General features: G+C 34.9%; 1 protein-coding gene across 1 annotated transcript in view; it reads left to right on the top strand.

The window, feature by feature from the left end:
• The window catches only part of galene, a 42,056-nt gene that overhangs the window by 11,030 nt on the left and 11,255 nt on the right, over positions 1 to 19,771 (top strand). Inside the window, exons 3-4 of the mRNA XM_065238674.1 lie at positions 3,055 to 3,153; positions 3,584 to 3,715. Coding sequence (XP_065094746.1) covers positions 3,055 to 3,153; positions 3,584 to 3,715 — 231 coding nt within the window. The remainder of the gene's footprint in view (positions 1 to 3,054; positions 3,154 to 3,583; positions 3,716 to 19,771) is intronic.

Raw genomic sequence — 19,771 nt, 5'->3', positions numbered from 1 at the left:
TTGCTCAAAAATATTGCTGAAATAAATTTTTGCTTGGAAACCTGCAAAACATAAAAACAAAATTAAACAAACTATTAATTTACAACAATACCATCATGTTCAATTCATCGAAATATTTTTTTCTCACCTTTAATTTGGCGTTCAAATAATTGCTATACCTTAATTACAAGTGGAGATATTTGCGTTTTAGTAATCAAACTTTTTTTAAGTGAAATTTAATTTTTTAACTATTTCTAGAAAAATACCTTACTAAGATTTTTTTTCCGAATATATTTTTGGATTCAGCGCACGATTTGACATAAGAATCATAGGTCAAACATTGAAGTTCATTTTTTTTTACTTTTATTTGTAAACTAGTGTTATTGGTGCGCTGAAATTTCAAGATTCTTGGTGAATTTGTTTTTTGATGTTTGATGTGAACCTCGGGCTAACTAAATAATACAAAAACAAACTATGCTGGCCTGATGATCTGTATTGGCGGTATTGAACGTCGCCAACTTCTTCTTCTTATTATTAGCATTTCAAGCTTGTTGCTTAGTGCATATTAGCTTATTGCGTGCTCTCAACTTACTGTTCTCAATGCGTTACCACAGTTATTAATTGAGAGCTTTCGATGCCAATACCAATCATGAATTTGTATATTGTGTGGCAAGCAAGAAAATTTCCAACCCAAATGATTCCCTCGACCATACCATACCGCCATGCCGCCTCCGGCTTGGTAATACCGTGCCTTTACTGACTAGGCTATGAGGCCCCATATACCACCAACTTCCGTGCTTCACCGGCAATTTCCTTCTCTAAATCGTCCTTGGTTGGTTGGTTGGTTCTAATATGATTCCGTCTTTTTTGGTCGGTTTGATGTCCACCATCTGTTATTGAATTGCCATGGTGATCTGGGACGAGGCTCACGTCTAAAGTCGCTGGTCCACCGAGCGATCAGTGTGCGAAAGGAGAATGAAAGAAATACGAAAGGGATCAGTTTCAAGAAGTGACAGTTTCATCAGATTCCCCAACTAACCATACTCAAGCAAAGTAAGAATATACAAGCTATATTGCGACTATATGGTTACTTAGGTACTCATATGGCCGTCAGAATGGTTCATCGGTTGCGAAGTGAAGTATTTCTAAAAGTGATGCGTAATATTTCTCAATGTTTTGATTTTATCCTAACGTTACCTCAATGTTATTTCACAGACAAGCAGACACAACACATTGAATAATTATGTCACGCAAATTTGGCCCATTATCAACCCCCCCCCCTCCCCCCTTTGTCGCATTTTTTGTATGGACCTTAATTTTTTTTGTATGGCTCGTCACAGTTTTCAAACCCCCCCCCCCCCTTAAATGTGTGACATAATTAATGGACGACCCCTTACTAAAAAAATAAAAATCATCGACCCTGCACCGTTCGAAAAACTAATGTAAATTTATGCGAGATATAGCGCACATAAAACTAACGCTAGATTTGGCATAAATTTACGCAATATTTCGTGCAAATTAAAGCGCAATGTCGCATAAATTAGCAATATTGTATGCAAGCTTGTAAACGATTTCGCTGTTTATGCCAAGTATAGCTCAACATGAAACGAAGGGAGATTGTACGCAATAATTAAAAATTCAGAATTTTTTTCTGTGTGGTAATTAGGTAACAAGGCTGCTCTAATGTCTTTTCCACTTCGGGCAACATAGGTCCCATGAAAATGAATTGAACGCATGGTTCATTAAAAAATACTGCTGAAAGGGTACAGAGATTTATTACCGGTAAACCGAACTTTTTCTAAAATTATCGGGCCGATATCGATAATTTGAAATCCAATACGATACCGATACCGATTTAAACCAATCTATATCGTGGCTACGATAAACCGATGTGATGTACAGACTTAATATCTGATACCGTACATTTTCAACGGAACAGCAGAAAACGCTAGGCATTTAGATCAATTTCACTCCGGTGATCAATTTGGTGCCAATACAACACTCATTTGTGTGGCTAAGACCAATACTATTTATTAAAACAGTGATTTTACATACTATAATCAAACATATAATATGTGAATGTTGACAGTATAAATTATTATATAGGGAGCTATAATTAATTAGTCACTCATTGAGCCATTTAGTTTTTATTTAGAAAATCGTTTATTTTATTATTAATTAATATCACTTTAAAAACTACTCCCCTAGATTCAAAATTCAATCTAGTTTACCTTGTTCGATACTGATATTAAAATTTTTACTAACCCTTAAGCCCTGCGAAATAAACGACCAGAACCGTTGTTCGATGTTCAACTTTATGCATTCGCTTTCAAGTTACTTGAATGTCGACTAGTTGACGGGGTGAGTTGAATTCAATTCACTTGGCACGTCTAAACTCAGCATTATGTGTGTGATGATTATTTCGCATTTTTCTTCACCGTGTTATTCAAATAGGAGCTGGGTACCCGGGTATCCCGTCACGCACATAACTTTCAATCTAGCATCCACAATTTAACGGGGAATCCCAATTCACAAGCTCACTGTTCCATATGCGAAGAGTATTTAGTTAATAACTAAATGACACTAAATTATTAAGCACTGTTTGTACAGTATTAGAATCGATATGTGTTTTGCATTTTTGGCAATCAAATGAAAATAATCTTTCCCTTTCCAACACATCGTCCAAATGTCATCATATGTTTAAACATTTTTTATTAGTGAGTTATTAATCGGAAGTCATATAATGCAGCGTTCATTAAGTATATGTACGCCACGAAATTTATTGGAAAAATGTAACACCCTTCCTATTTTGTAATATGTTTCCCTTTATGACAGATTTAAAAATATTCTCCAACCCCTCTAACCCCGTGACGTATTTAATTAATTAACGTACTTAATGAAATGCTCGTCACAAAAGAGATCAATCTGAGGAAGCTTTTTAAATCGCCTGCAGACATAAAGCTTATGATAATTTCTGTTCCATTTTCAATTTGCAATCTCCTCAGTAAAATCTTGTTTTCGTCTGATCCTACCATTTCCTGATTTTCTGTGCTGAATCCGTTTTCTTATTTCTAGGTTCCTTTATTGGAGAGTTTGCTGCTACGTGTGCACCCGAGAACCAAAACGATCCAATTCTAGACGCAGCCGAAGCAACCGGGGCACAGTTCGACAAGGGTGAGTAATAAAGTATTAGGAAATAAAGATTTACATAAGATCGTTTCCACTCAAAGCGTTCTGTATATTGAAATGATGCTTTCCGGTTTTTCTTCCGATTCGTTTCATTACTCTTTGGTACGAAGATTTTTTTTTCACCATGTTGTGATGTTTACCTGCTTGAGATAGAATTCCATTGCGCTTGGTCAACTTTAAGAAAGGAAGCTTGCATCGAGCCAAGCTAGGATAAATTATAGCAGAGCAAAGTTAAACAAAAAGCTTCCTTGATCTCGTGGCAGCAACGAAGCCGGTATCTATACTATTCTGCCAATGGGATGGTCCTTTTTGTCGCATTTTGTCGGAGCTACAGCAAAGTAGGACTTTCATACCGAGTGGCTGATAACGGTTTCAATCGTTGTTTCACCATTTTTGTTTCTTTCGTTTCATTCAGACGAAGCTCTATGCGTTCGCAACCACCAAGCATCCGGCGGTCGGTTCGGAACTCTCAACGGTCGGCTGATTCAGGTTTCGATCCTTATTACGATCCTGGCATGGCCCACGCTTACTCCGATACGGACTGCAGGTAATTAGATTGTTGCTATCAAATGAAGCCCTTTGAAGATGTATACGGAAAAATATGTTTGATCATTGGCAACGTGAACCATCACAACATCCACATGGCGGTGTACTTAACCTTACTTTAATCATGTTTGTATCAGAGCACGATGGTCTGTGTTTGTTTTGCTGATGGGTTAGCATAATAAACACAATTTCAAGTAACGCAATATTCACTGTCAAAGTCAATCAGTGTCATGCTTTTTGCTTTTCTTTTTTGCTTTCTTTTGGCTTGTGTTATTAATCCAACTTTACATAAGGTCTATAGAATTTATCCTTATACTAGCATGTTTATTGGAAAAAAAAATCACGGGAATTTCGTAAATTAACACAACTCAAGCAACGCAGATTGTCATAAAGGAGCTGAACATACTGTTTAATAGCATATGCAACTAACCAATTTTATATGAAAAAGAATTTTTTTTTCATATCGATACTGAAAAACCCGAATTTATCCACCTATGGTGTGATCAGACCCTTCTTACTTATTCAAGTTTATTTATTTTATTTTCATTATCAGTGACCAAGCCCCCCACCTCCGTGTCATCCAGTGACGCTACGCCACTGCCTGGGGGTACCCGGAATATATCCGGGTGTAGTCTATTTGGTGAGGCTTCATTCAATTCATATTAAAGCAACTTCCCCGGGGTACCCGGAACATGTCCAAGTGTGTCCAATGTGGTCTGGAACACTTAACACGACTTGCATTGATCTTATTTTTGAATTCTGTAGTAATTTGATGTGTCGCATGATGGTTTTGATACGTTTTCCGTTAAATCCAGCGTGAAGGCCCATATTCACCGGATCTTATTCCGGCCATATCTCCGGAACCGGTTCACCGATTCCAAAACCGTGCAATAGCGTTCAATGGGACCTCAAGACCTATCATTTGGCGCCGAGTTTGTCCAAATCGGTTGAGCGGTTGCTGAGAAACGTAAGCGCATTCATTTCGTTACATACACACACACATACACACATACACACACACACACACAGACATGTTCCGATCTCGTCGAGCTGAGTCGAATGGTATATGACACTCGGCCCTCCGGGCCTCGGATCGATAGTCGGTTTTTCAAGTGATATCTATACCCTTCTTTGTAAGAAAGTGTAAAAATGCATGTGGAGAAGCCTTTCTAAACAAAACCTGTTGTGAAAAACATCGTAATAACACAATACATAGCCGGGTATGCACATAAAAAATGTTTTGGTTTAATCATTAGCAAATTTATATTTTTCCGCTCTCATACGCTCTCAATATAACGCGTGATATTGAAGCAATATATCATGCTTGATATTGATTTTACAAGATCCTTTGATATTCCGAGACTATTCACAACGTGTAAAGTTTAAGCGAAGAGTTGAATCAACTCAAAAATGATTCCCACACTGAAAATGTATTTGCGTTATTTCTCTGAAAACCGTTTCGTAAAAATGAATATCGTACATACAACACATCTTTCATAAATGGTACGAAGCATTCGTTTTTCCTGTCATCTGGCGCAATGTCAATATTATGCCTTATTCGTATAATATACAAATACATCTTCGTACAATCAAACCAACAACTGCGCTTATTGTCTTCTAAAGTTCTGATTGTGATATTTTTTTTTAGAAATATTGTCGGTTGACCAACAACCAAAATAAATCAATTTACTAGTCGCGGTGGTTTTTTTTTTTCTTTCCTTAATTAAACGTCGGTCTCTGTTCCGCAATCTAGAGCCAATCACCGACGGACATCGATTGCCATCCATTGACGGCAATCGAATGTGCAGGAAGGCAGCTTCCACACCTGCGTAGGACATCGCACCCATTCAACACACATACATAGGGCGGGACCAACGGCTTTACTTCCCTTCCGAAGGAAGACGTGACCAGAGATTTTTATGCCCCAGAAAAATCCCACCGACCTCGGCTGGGATTGAACCCAGACCCATTGGGGTGTTAGAAAGCAGTCACGCTTACCACTACACCACCGGCGCCGGCAAGTCGCGGTGGTTTTGTTAGAGAAAAAAAAATACATGCAAGCAGCAGAAAAAGCAAGCGAAATCGAATTACCATTCCATGAGTGCTTCTTATTTGCCTTAAGCTCTACCATTTCTAGTAGCACAGATAGAGCGATGAATAAAGCACAAATCTGACGATCGCAAGGTTCATGAGTCGAGTGCGGTCTGAAGCCTATTCTTATTTTTTTTTTTGTCATGTTTATTCCATCCAATGATAAAGTTTTTTTACCCATCCTCACTAACACACTCCACATTTTTCGGTTTCCACAACCAACACTTGTGGCCCGCTGGTTGGGTGTAGCGATAGCGAGTATGGCGCTTCTAACGAAACTAGCTTCATACAATGTACACATCCATTTCGTTGCAGAAAACAACGAATAAATTCGTAGAACAAACGAGCGATTTCGTTGTATAAACGAAATTTTATTTTCAGTGCAGCGTTGCAAGTATTCCAGATTTATCTGGATTTTCCAGATTTTTAGTCGTCTTGCCAGATACACAGACATAGCACGTATATTTCCAAAATCATGGTATTTGAGAAATTTACAGTAACAAAGGGGGGTTGTTAAGCATCTTAGCAATAAAAAAAAAAGTGATTTTTCTCAAACAAATTTGATGTCATCACACTAATTTTTATTGTTTGAGCATTGCATCGTTAAAAATCGAAATTTATGTTTGGTCCCGTACAAAAATTTAACAATAAATTTTAATGTACTCGAAATTCAACAGTTAAAATTATTGTTATTTCGTTGTTTTATTATAACTATTTTTTTTTCGGGAGGCCATCCACGTTGGACATTATTGGAATTTTAAGGTAATTCTGAAAATAGTTTACAGTGAAGTTTGAGGCGAATTCCTTGTGAATTCAAAAGGTGAACTGCAAGCTAATTCTGAGTAGAGTTCCATCCACGAAGTGTGAGGGTTCGATTCCCGCTCCAGCCTGTGAAAATTTTGACAAGCTTACAATTTACGTACTGATCTACTGGGAGTGGTGTGTTGTCCATTGTCTAATGTTAAATATTCATTCTGTGCTACCTCTGGTTGAAGACAGTGCAAATTGTCGTGTCAACTCTGATGACAATTGCATGGAGATTTTGTGAATATAGGAAATACAATCTAATCCGAAAAAGAAATCAAGGCCATTTTTGCAAAGTACTTGAGTATTAAGGAAATGCTGAAGAGGATTTCAAAACAATTATGACCTTACCTACAAAGCAGTTCATAGAGAATAATCGGATAAGTCTGAGAAGAGTGTGACGGTCATTCTGAAGAGTGCACCAAGGAAATTATTAAGAATATTTTAAGAATTACATAGGGAAAAATGGGCACAAAATTATGCCAATTCTTGGGAATTATTACCAGTGTGAGGGAATTGTGGAATTGAAAATTAATTTATAAGAGATTACAAGAGGTAATGCTATGAACTCTTAGAATGTTGATGATGATGATGATGGTCCCACCTCTTACCCCTACAAAGGTTTGAGCTGGACGATTTATCTTTAAGATAATTAAATATGACATTTTAACCAGGTTGGCAAACAAAATCGAACTGGTTTCAGTTACAGATATAAATTCCCTCTAGAGTTTACAGTTGCTTCACAGCGATATAAATGTTGAAAAGCTCAGGCGTCCACCTCTTAGTTCGCCTTTTTGTCCACCTAAAATATTCATAAGTATTACAAGCAATCAAGAGTTAATGAACAATCAACAAAGCATCCTATTACACTAGTAACCCTGCAATCTGATGCTATCATAATTTTCAGCAATGTCAGGAATGCTCACGAACCCCCAACATTTGCCAGAAAACTTACTACTAACTCAAGGTATCTTCCAAATAAGCTTCGAAATTGCATTTTTTTTTATCAAATGTTAAATTCAGTCCTCTATATCCGTAATACGCACGCGAGGCTCAAACCTTTGTAGACTACTTTTTTTTTTACTACTACTATTAAATCATATATCAAAAATCCATCATCACCATCGTGGCGAACAAAATAGTTTTTGCAGTGCTACAATAATTATTAAAAAGTCGTTATAACAGCTATCCATACAAAGTAATCCGTTAAAAATAACTTCGTCAAGATACATAATTTGTCAATTCATAAAAAAAATCACTGGATAACCGTTCAAAAGACAGTTTCAACGTGTGAAATGCAATGTCTCTTAAATTCTGCTAATGTTGTTGAACGTTTAATGTGTCTAGGCATCGAATTGAAAACATTTATTCCTTTAAAAAATAATGAATTCTGTGAAGCACAAGTCAAGAAATGTGGTGTTCTTATTTCATCCGCGTTTCTAGTATTATATCTATGATAGTCACTTCCTCTTTCAATTCGATCACACAAATATCGAGGCAGCAAACCGTTAACTACTTTAAAAATGAACACCATAGTCAAATATACAATTCTTTGCTTCACCGACAACCATTGTAAGGCGTCTAGCATGAAAGTTGAGGAAGTGAATCTATTACATCTCAAAATCAAACGCATTATTTTATTCTGCAAGCGCTGTAATCTCGATATTTGTGTTGCATTGGACAGAAATAAAATGGATGGGCAAAAGTCTAGATGAGGAGAGATGATTGATTTGTATAGCTGTATTTTACTGGCAATAGTTAAATCGTTTTTCAATCGACATAGAATTCCATACCTCTTGGCAATTTTCTTGGTGACATTGTCAATGTGAGAGTTGAACTTAAGTTTGTCATCAATAATCACGCCAAGATATTTAATCTCCTGAACGCGATCAATAGTCTCATCATCAATTACAACAGAGACGTTCTCATTTAATCGATTCCGCGAAATTACCATAAATTTAGTTTTACTTGTATTCAATTTTAACTGCTTACACTTCAACCATCTACTTAGATACTGCAAATCTTCATTCATGTGTGAGACGGCAACTTCTAAATCCTTAGCTGCAATGAATAACACAGTATCATCTGCAAAAAGGTTAATGTCGCAAGTCATTAATATACATAATAAATAAAAGGGGCCCTAATACACTTCCCTGGGGCACTCCAAGGTTATTCCCCACGGGACTGGAAACAGAATCATTAAAAACAGTCCGTTGAGTTCTGTCAGACAAATAGCTTTCAAACCATTTATATGCAGTAAATACTCGTAATTCCAAAGCGCTTGATTGTACTTAACAGTAAGGGCCTAGAAATTGTTTCAAAAGCGCGTTTCAGATCCAAAAAAACAGCAACAATCGTATCTTTACGCTCCAAGTTGTCTTTCCACTTTGCTAACACCAAATTCAATGCAGTTTCACAAGAATGACCTTCCCGATATCCCGATTGTTCTGGTATCAACAAAGAGTTGCGATTCAAATACTCCAACAGCTGGCCTTTAACAACAGGTTCTAAGATTTTCTCTAATGTGTGCAACATGTTGATGGGACGAAACTCTTCGGCTTTAATCGTTCCAGCAACTTTTTGAATAGGAATCACTAAGGATTCCTTCCAAATTTGTGGCACATGTCCATTCTGCAATGATTCATTAATAAGGTCCAGAAAGATGTGGCCAATGACATGAAAGCAATCTTGAATAACTCTAGCATTAACATTATCTACTCCAGCCGATTTTCCTAATGAAAAACAAATAACTCTAAGTTCATCTAATATAATTGGGTGAAAAACTTCAAATCTGCAACTACTATTAACTGGCTGCTTTATTTCATCAGGTTCATCGACCAATTCAATAGATTGATTAATCAATGAAACACTGTCTGCGAAATAATCATTAAACTTAGATGCAATTACTTGTTCTGACTGTTCTAATGTGCCATTAAAAGTTATGGACCGCGGTTTGCAATTACTAGGTTTTAATAAAGATTTCAAAATTTTCCATAACTCTTTGCTGTTGTTTTGATGCTGATCAATCTTCCTTTGAACATATTCACAACGAGTTTTCTTTATCGATTGTGAATACTTATTACGCGCGATTGTGTACCTAGTCCAATGATTGTCATTATTAGATCTACAAAACTTTTTGTACCATTTGTCCCTTTTCCGTTTAAGACGCAAAAGATCCAAATTGTACCAGCTGTTCGAGTTTTTCAAAGAAACAAACTTTTGCTCAACTAGTTGATTGGTACACGTTTTCGAAGCGTTATTAAGAACAGCTGTAGATTCATCTAAGTTACCGGCTGCGAATGGAAAATCCAGGCTTCTCTCAACAAGATTTGAAACAGCTTGCTTCGAATATTTCCTCCAGCATTTCAATTTTACAAAATTATCGTTATCGTTAACATGGTCTAAGACATTAATCACTAAAGTCTCATGATCGGTTATTTTCAAATCAGTATCCGTAACTGAACAAATGGAATCAAAATTGGAATAAACGTGGTCAATTAAAATTCTACTGTGCCTGGAAATACGCGTATATTCATTTACCGTTTGCTTTAAATTAAAAAACTCAGCTAAACGCTTCAAATGATTCGAATTATGGTTATCACGCCAATTAATATTAAAATCACCAAATGTTACTAACAAAGTTTGGATATTATCAAGATTATTTTAGGGAAATCCAGAAAATAAGTATGATGAAATTCTAAGATCATTCCAATGGATCTCGAAAAAAACGGGCGAAGATATCCTGTGAAGAGTTCCAAGTAAATTCAGACTAACAAAAATTTTCATGATCTGGGACCCAGGAAAAATAGAAGTTCCGGATTTTATAATCATTTCAATATCCTGAGACTTCAAAAATGACGCTATCAGACTTTCATTTTAGTAATATAATAAAATTATTCTTTGGCATAAAACTATTCGTAATAGTCATGCAAATAGTGGAGTTACCCGTAGTTAAGGTAAACTTTGTGTGAGTACTACGATGTTAGGCTTTGATCCCCACTTCAGCCAGGTGAATTTTGCTTCAACATAAAATTGCCTACTGGTCTATTGGGTGTTGTGTGTTGTATGATGTCAAGAATTAAATTGTAAATCAGATCAACCTCAGGGTAATATTATAATTATTTATATTCTGGTACTGCATCAAATCGTTAGGACTACACCGACTATCAATTAAAAAAATCCATCCCATCTAATTTGCATAATTCTTTGCTTCTCATTCTTTTTAAAAAAGTTACAGTTTCTGCAGTATTTCACCCACATTTAATTCAAGTTTTGAACTGCTGCGTAATGGATATTTAAACTTTTTGGGCACACTGTGTCAATACTTTTCCACTTTTAAATGAATTAGCAATGCTTACAAGTTATTTGCTTTAAATAATTCATTTAAACATGTAATTCATAACCATTCTAGTACTTAAAATTAGTTCCAGATGATCATAATGACTGATTTTAACGGGAGATTTGCACATCACTTTGATTTCAATAGCATTATGTTAAAAACAGGATTTTTTTTTGAACGTTCCAGATTTTTTCAGATTTTATATTTTAACTGGTCCAGATTTTTTTGAAAACGACCTGGCAACGCTGACCACGTGTTGAAAGAGAGTGGATTTTACATGGATGTTTGGGGTGATAAGTAATTCATCGTTGAGTGTGTTGATATTCGATTCAACCTTTCAGTACTCGCGCCGTTGTACGAAGTACGACACGGAAAACAAAACATACTGAATTTGGAACTTGCTCAATGCAAAACTAAACATATTTCATGAGCAGACACAGACCAATACTTGAATATTTTGGAGAATATCAGATTTCAAGAAGTGCCCTCAAGGAGAAAATACTATACAGTTGTATTTTGACCAACGCGCGAGTGCTCGTGTTGCAAAAGTTGGCGCGAGTACTGAAAGGAAAATAAGCACTTAACCTTTTTAATTGAAATTTACTTCCTCACAATTTCTACAGCGAATACTTAAGTGACACTCGTAATATGGGTCAATGTTGCACAAACTTTCAACGATCTTTTAATATGGAATCTGAACACTTTTAATAATGGTTCCGTATTACTGTCGATAATTTAAATAAATGAGATCGTATGCACATTAGCTAAAACAGATAACCGTTTGACAAATTTCCCCGGCTTTGTTAATGAAAAAAAAAATGGCGACGGTGACTAATAATAAGCATTTATGGAAATTGGCTTAATTTTTCGTCGTGTTTATTCAACGGCATGTTTCCGGCATAGGAAAATATAGTTATGAACATTTCAAAAGTTAATTTTACCTAGTAAACCTTATTCAACCAACAAAAATGTTTTTCTCGATTTCGTGTTTCAGTGACATTGGCCAATTTCTCATTTATGGGCAGTATTACACCATATTTTAGACACGATTGAAGTGCATCCACTTTGATGTAACATTAAAATTAATATTTTGCTATGTAGCGGTCATGATTCCGCTGCATTATGAAATCACGAAATTGTTATGATTTCATGGGAGTTTTTTTCAGTTCATGATTTTTTATTCATGAAAATGGCATCGGATTTATTCACGTCAAGGCAAGCAGAAAATATTGGGAAATTGATGAACTTTGGGGACGTTAAATTCACAGTTCAAATATCTATGATGAATGCCGAAACATATCGGCAAACCCTAGTTAAACAGTGCTAATGGTGTTACTAATACTAATATTATATAGGAAATCAAACGTGCAATTCTGGTGTTATTTTCCATTTTTTTTTGTGTTACCACCGGCAACATTAAAACAAGGGACATTTCACGCTAAGGATTGTTTTAATTTAGTTCAACTGAATCATATTCAGTTTTTGAATAAACATTAATTTCCCGGGAAATTCGGAAACGAAAATTGAGTTCCCGGGAATCGAGAATCCCGGGAAATTTCATCGTTCTCATTCCTGGGAATGAAAACCCAACTTACAGTGCTGAGTGCGTTAGTGGTGGATGTTGAATGACCACTGTTGGTGATTCTGGATGGTCTTGTGTTGCTAATCTGGGCAATGTTGGATCATAATGAGGTCCTTCCTGAAGTGTGAGCTGGTGTCGGATGTGTCTGATCAGTCTTTTATGTGTCCCTTACCGTTTGTACTTAACCTAATTCAAATTTCATCTTCAGCCATCAGTTGAACAACCACTTGTAACGTTGTAACGTATTTAACTTTTAATAATTAAAAATAGATTAAAGTATTGCAGATGGTTTCCAACGACAAGAGATGTTCATCTTGAAACGTGCAACATTCCAGCGTAGCGCGACACCATGAGGAGCTGACTTTTATTAAAACTTTTGGCCCGCTATCGGAAATAAGCTTTGTGACCAAATAATTAAATATGTTTTATATGCTGAACGTACTTTCTGATATAACATTAATGTTATACTTTCATGTTTAAATTTGTAACATTTTCTAGCATCAATGGTATAAGTGCATCTAACAGCTCTGGTAAACGTTGTTGAACCCTGGTTTATTCTACACAGCAAAAAATCAGAATCATAAATGTGATGTAACCATTCAGTCACGTAAACTTGTATTGCATTTCACACAAAGGAACAACTTGTAAGCAATGTTGTTGTATACAATATTTTCAACTTTTCATTAAATGTCTCAAAACTTTACACGATTTATAATATAAACTTTTCTCAATTTATGTGCATCACATTGAACAGAAATTTACACAATTTATTCGAACTGTGTAGGCATTTTTTCTAGACATCAAACAAAAGCAGACTGTTTAGTTGAATTGGAGACTTTCAAAAGTTCATGAAAAGTTGGACTTCTACAAAATTGGTTGAAATTTTTTATAACATCTAAGAATTATTTTTAGAAGCTTCTAATTGGCTTAAATTTTTGCATGAAATGTAAAAAAAAATTTAAAAAAGCATATTTTTTCAATAATTTAAATTGAAGTTTTGTTAAAAAAAGGTAATTTTTTTTTAGTGTTTATTTTTACTTGTTTTAAAATCAATTTTCTATAATCGTCCTTAACCTCCACTTCGGTACAATCTAACGTTTTTGAGACATGTTTTTTTTTTCGAAAATAGTGCTCTTGAAAATACATACGCTATTTTAAAATATGACGCTTTAGTCGAAATAGTTTAAATATCTATGGATGATTCACATTAAACCTGTCAAAATAAGTCCAATATTGAATCGGAAAGACTCAAATCTGGTAACTCACCTATTTTGCGTGCAACTGATTTATTTAGCAGTTAAGGGGGTAGTCCACTCTGGCGGCATGAAAAATAAGTCATTTTCACGATTTTTGTTTTTTGAGGGTAAATACCGATCAATTAAAAAAAAAAAAAATGCATCGTTTTGTCAATTGAAATGTCCTCTTTAATTGAGATTTTTTTTTTTGCGCGATTGGATGTCTTCTGTAGCTGCTGCACCAGGTTCTCCAGGAGACCTCCCGTCTGAGTCGTCGTGGGGCGGGACGTCTGGCGGGTACACCACTGGAGCTGGAACAACGAATTTTTTTGTGGTTATTCTCTGATAGATGACCCAGTCTTGTACGTAGCCGTTTTTTATTTAGTTGAAAAATAAAAATTTGGCGACGTTTTGAAAAAAAAAACAGGCCGTTTTTGTACCCTAAAATTGGAGATAAAAGCTTACAAATCCATTTTTGATTCTTTTGAAAATCGGTTACGTACAACACAAGACTAGGAAAAAGGTACTTAACTCAAAAATTCAATCATCGTTTAAATACTAAAATACAGCGCCCGCCAATTTTGAAAACATCGTTTAGAGATAATCGCGGCAGCAGTTGGAACTACTAAGACACGCCGTTTCGCCGGTAACGGGCGGGTACTCCGAGCGCTCACCTGAGCGCGCTTGGAGCGTCTGGACACGAGTCCACTAATCGGCCTATAACTTTGGAACGATGTCACTTGCGGACTTGCGGTTAAGTCTATGTCAAAGTAGACATTCCAAAGTATTTTTTAAGCCAAAAAAAAAACGATTTTTTGAAATTTCCAGAGTGGACTACCCCCTTAATATATGTCATGTTAGAAAGATTTTTAAATTTCTCTAATATCATTATAGCTTTGACTCCTACCGTTGATATTAGCATGGTTGAAAATGCTAACGGCCAATCGGTAGCCCCACTCTTGAAGAGTGCTTATGGTTATGAAAAAATATAAATGTCTTGAGGCTTACACATCCTTAATATTACATGTTATTTATCCTCATCGTTTGGCTAATGAAATGATTCTGGGTGCATACTATTATGAAGCGACAAGAAAGCTGCAATGCTTTGTTCTTGTTCAAATAAGTAAATGAACTATTTAGCATATTGTTCACGAACAACAAACAACGTCATTAATTCAGGACTACGAGCACCCGGTAAATGCAGTTATGTTGGTACCTTCCTACTCCTTGTGAATGAGAGTTTAGAGTGAGGGGATGCTAATTCCTTCCTAATGCTTGCCATGCCGATGCAATGCTGCGTACTTGAGCGCCTTTCAACAAGTGTATTATCGTGGAACATTCACCAGTTGTACATAGTAGGTGCACAACATAGAAGGTACAACAATGACCGAAGCTCATTAGTTGCGATGTTGGGTTTGGACGGGAATTGTTTGCAGATTGTATGATAATGACAAGATGCAGTTAAATTAATTTATACGCCCTCAGCGGCGAATTATTAGCGTAGTTTGGACTAATCCAACACAAAGTACATCGATCTACTAATCGAACTTTGTCGCACATGTTACACAAGAAGGATGGAACTCAATTGGTTGCACATTATATTGAATTGATTGACATATAGCGTAAAAACAACATTCTGCTCTGTTTCTATACTGAATAATAAGTCAAAACCCTAAAACATGCCTACCTCTTATCATTCAACATCCGATTACGAATTCATCCAGCATTAAAAGATTCAAATGCAAATCTTATCCACATATATATGTTTATATCCTCTTCGGGACACGTAAGATGAAAATCACCCAGAAACAGTCCCAGACATCCCCACCAACATTCAAGTTGTTGTTCTGGGAAGTGAACTTCTCCTAAATTGGTCCGTTTGTTTTGCATCCGTCGCCCAAGAAGGATTTCTTTTTCTTCAATTCTTCTTCACATCTTCTACTGAAAAGAACGTTTGGTCCTGTTTGATCAGTGAGCCAAAGGAAGCTTCAGTGAATCGCTTTTTACAATTTTGCCCATTGGGCTCGGATATTGAACAGCTATTTTTATTTTCGCTTTACATCCAATTCTCACTCCATCGGTCCTTGAGAAGACATTGTTTTTGATGGAAAGTCTGCGTTTTAACGTAGATGTCATGGCTTTAGATACGACTGTGTTTTATCACAAAGTACAAAGAAGCCATAATGGTAGCAACAAGTGTAAACTTTACGAAAGCCATTAATGTTGATTTTTGTTTACATGAGTAATCTTCTTACACATTCGTACACTTGAAAAATTAAGTTTTCTTCTTACTCACCCATTTAGAATAACGTCAGTCAGTGTTGGATTAGACTTGTTTCGTAGAAGAAGCTGGGAAACACTAGCAGCATGCTTCAAATGCTTTTGCTCCTTGGTGAGCACAATTCTTAGATACTATTCCGACTTTTTGTTTGAAATGAAACTGTAGCAAACGCGGGTTAACATTTTCATTTTTGTATCTTTTATGAGAATTCTCATAAAAGATACAAAAATGAAAATGTAAATGTAATGTCATGAAATCAGGCTTCGATGCAGCTTCACCTTGATACTTAAAAAATCAGCTCAATTTGTTGAATTTGATATTGTACCCAAATCTTCTTTTGCATAGTTTCTCGGAGGCACTCGGGCCATGTCCAGATGTAACCAATGTGGTAATGTGAGTTATCAATACAAGCCTGTTCCTCACTAAATTTGTTATATCCGATGGACCATTCCGAATTGGTACGACCCCGGTGAATTGATAAACATCCATACCTCTTACGCCAAAGCACTAGTTCAAATCTCACCTAATAATAACAATAATAATAATAACATTAATAATAATAATAATAATAATAATAATAATAATAATAATAATAATAATAATAATAATAATCATAATAATAATAATAATAATAATAATAATAAAAATAATAATAATAATAATAATAATAATAATAATAATAATAATAGTAATAATAATAATAATAATAATAATAATAATAATAATAATAATAATAATAATAATAATAATAATAATAATAATAATAATAATAATAATAATAATAATAATAATAATAATAATAATAATAATAATAATAATAATAATAATAATAATAATAATAATAATAATAATAATAATAATAATAATAATAATAATAATAATAATAATAATAATGATAATAATAAAAATAATAATAATAATAATAATAATAATAATAATAATAATAATAATAATAATAATAATAATAATAATAATAATAATAATAATAATAATAATAAAAACAAATTATTCTGAGGAAAATTACAACTTCCTTAACAAAAGATGCCCTGGGTGGGCTAAATATCAACATACACATGCAAACGGCATTGATCAGTTCAAAAACTGTTTTTATTTATTGTTTTACAAAAGTTTACCACGTGTTTACCACTACCATTTTATTCACGTTGTTTGTTGATCAATTTACTCACAAAGCGATGATGATACAATGATACCTTCCGCAAATGATGTTATTGCGCAAAGAGTAAACACTCCCGAGATTTTAGAACATCTAAATGTTTACGCTTCCCTTCATTCTTTAAGGAAAATAAATTTGATTTAGATTAACAATCAAAGCGAATAAAACTAGGGTTAAGACTTGATTTTCATCATAAAACCTATCTTTTTGAACGGGTTCGATAAAAAAAATTCCATGTTTCTTTCAATACGAAAATAAATTATCCCACTCAGCTTTCAGATGTCTTCAATTCAAGTTTCGGATTGATAAATGAATAATTTTTTTTTTTTCAGTGAAATATGTACGGCCGTTGAAATTATTTTAAATTTCAAATAAAACCTAAACTTACTAAAAACTGAGTTCAGTATTAGATATTTTAAAGTAACGTTTATTTGTCATATATAAATTTAATTTCGTAAAACAAGTAGTGTACTAGTAGTGATGTTTTTTTTTTCTTGATTTGTTTTCCGTTGATCTTGTTTTCCGTACTGAGGACCAATGCTACCGACGCCAGGGAGGCAGCTCCCACACATCTGGACTCAATCTATCGACCCATCAACTCATGAACCATGATATTTTTTTTTTAGGAAATTTTTAAAGTTTTTGAAAAAAAAACTACTGAAAAAAATTCCATTTGAGACCTAAGCTGAAAAAAATTCGATCTTTAATATTTAAAGCCGGTTATCGAAATGGCCATTTTTGATTTTAGTGAAACTTTGCCTCAAGATAGGTAATTATGTTTACTACCATCCGTCCATACATCGCGAGGTGGGCACTTTTGAGAAAATAAAATTTCTAACAAAAAATTTTTTCTTGTCTGACCTGATTTTTTTTTTAATTTGCCATTTTCACACAAAACTAAAGCAGTGAAGCTCAAAATCATCTCAGAATCCAATGAAGCTCAATTTGCGATTCAATTTTGCCTAATCATCACCTAACTTCACTTTGATTAATCGAGAATTTCATATGACAAGGGCTCATGATGCATTTCCCGCTAAATCATACTCGGAATTGGCAGCAGCCTCTTAGAGTTCAAAAATACTTTCTGGACATGTAGACCTTGTCAAAAAATATCATTCCGTTATTCTGTTGTCTACTACTGAGGCAAAATCTGATAAATTGTGAGAGGAAAAAGACAAGATTTTTCATATATCATTTATTTATATATTTTCAATGTTTTAACCCTATTTTTATACATGCTATTTTTTGTATCATTGTTGATCTCATGCCCACTTCTTTTGTTGGGTGTGCTTAGAATAACCTGCTCATTAACAAGGCTCTTCATCTGCCTCACCATGTACGTTGGTGCGTTGAATTCTGCTACGATTTTATTCACGGACCAAGACATTGGCAATACGAATAATACTGTTATCTGATCTTTTCTGTCAGCTGTAGTGGAATTGAACTTCTCCTTTAGCTGCACAATCATTTCTTCGTAAGCCTCTACTTTGCTAATGTCTGCTGTATCTAGGCTAAATATATTTTTTTGCACTCCTCATGTTCCTCGATGAAATTGGAGATAAATTCAACGTTTCCATAAATCCATTAAACTTCTCAACATTGTATGTGCGTTGCAGATCATTTGCTGATGGAACTGACTCCAATGATAGAACCGATGGAAGAAGAAGAAAATAAGTGCAATTTGGAGGTTACAGTTAAAATTTGATAGAATCATCCGGATGACTGTTCTTACCTAGCTCATCTCCGGATTGATGGCCACTCGTTGATGGACCTGGATCATCACTATGCTGCTGTCCACTAGTTGACGGTTGGATATTTACTTCATTTCCATCCGATCGGCACAAATGCTCATCGTTTCATAAATTTTGTGGTTTAATCCCATAGAATATATTTTTTCTACCATCGTTGACGATATGGCCCGTAACTTATTTCGGTTGCATCTCGGATTATTTATATTTGCACATGAAAATATATTTGTTCAGACATGAAAGTAAGAAAAACTTTTTTTCCTTAAAAATGCCCACCTCGCGATGTATGGACGGATTGTAGTAAACATAATTACCTATCTTGAGGCAAAGTTTCACTAAAATCAAACATGGCCATTTTTTATTCAACTTTTAATTTTTAAAATCGATTTTTTTTTCAGCGTAGGTCTCAAGTGGATTTTTTTTTAATATTTTTTTTTTCAAAAACTTGGACAATTTCCTAAAAGTCATACATCTATTTTTGTAGGAGTTGCTTCTTTTGTTTCAAAAAAATCGGCAGAAAAAGTTTGGCCGTTCTCAATTGTTAGTCTAGATAAATTTTGGAAAAACTGAGTATGCAAAAGTGCTTAACTAGTCAAAGTCTACACATCGAGAAAATTTCATTGAAATCTGAGAGGGTTTTGCCAGCTTCGATTCGATTTGGTACAAAATGCGTCATATGTCAAACACATACTTTACAACATCTTCTAGTCAGCGGCGCCGGTGGTGTAGTCATAAGCGTGATAACCTTTCACCCCAGCAGGCCTGGTTTCAATCCCAGTTGGCGCCTGTTCTGAGGCATAACA

This window comes from Ochlerotatus camptorhynchus, unplaced genomic scaffold (genome assembly GCF_037179485.1).
Source record: "Ochlerotatus camptorhynchus isolate MF236.1 unplaced genomic scaffold, CSIRO-AGI_Acam_v1.1 ptg000872l, whole genome shotgun sequence".
NCBI lineage: Eukaryota > Metazoa > Arthropoda > Insecta > Diptera > Culicidae > Ochlerotatus > Ochlerotatus camptorhynchus.
The sequence above is the reverse complement of the archived record's forward strand: the minus strand, read 5'-3'. Positions and strand labels throughout refer to the sequence as shown.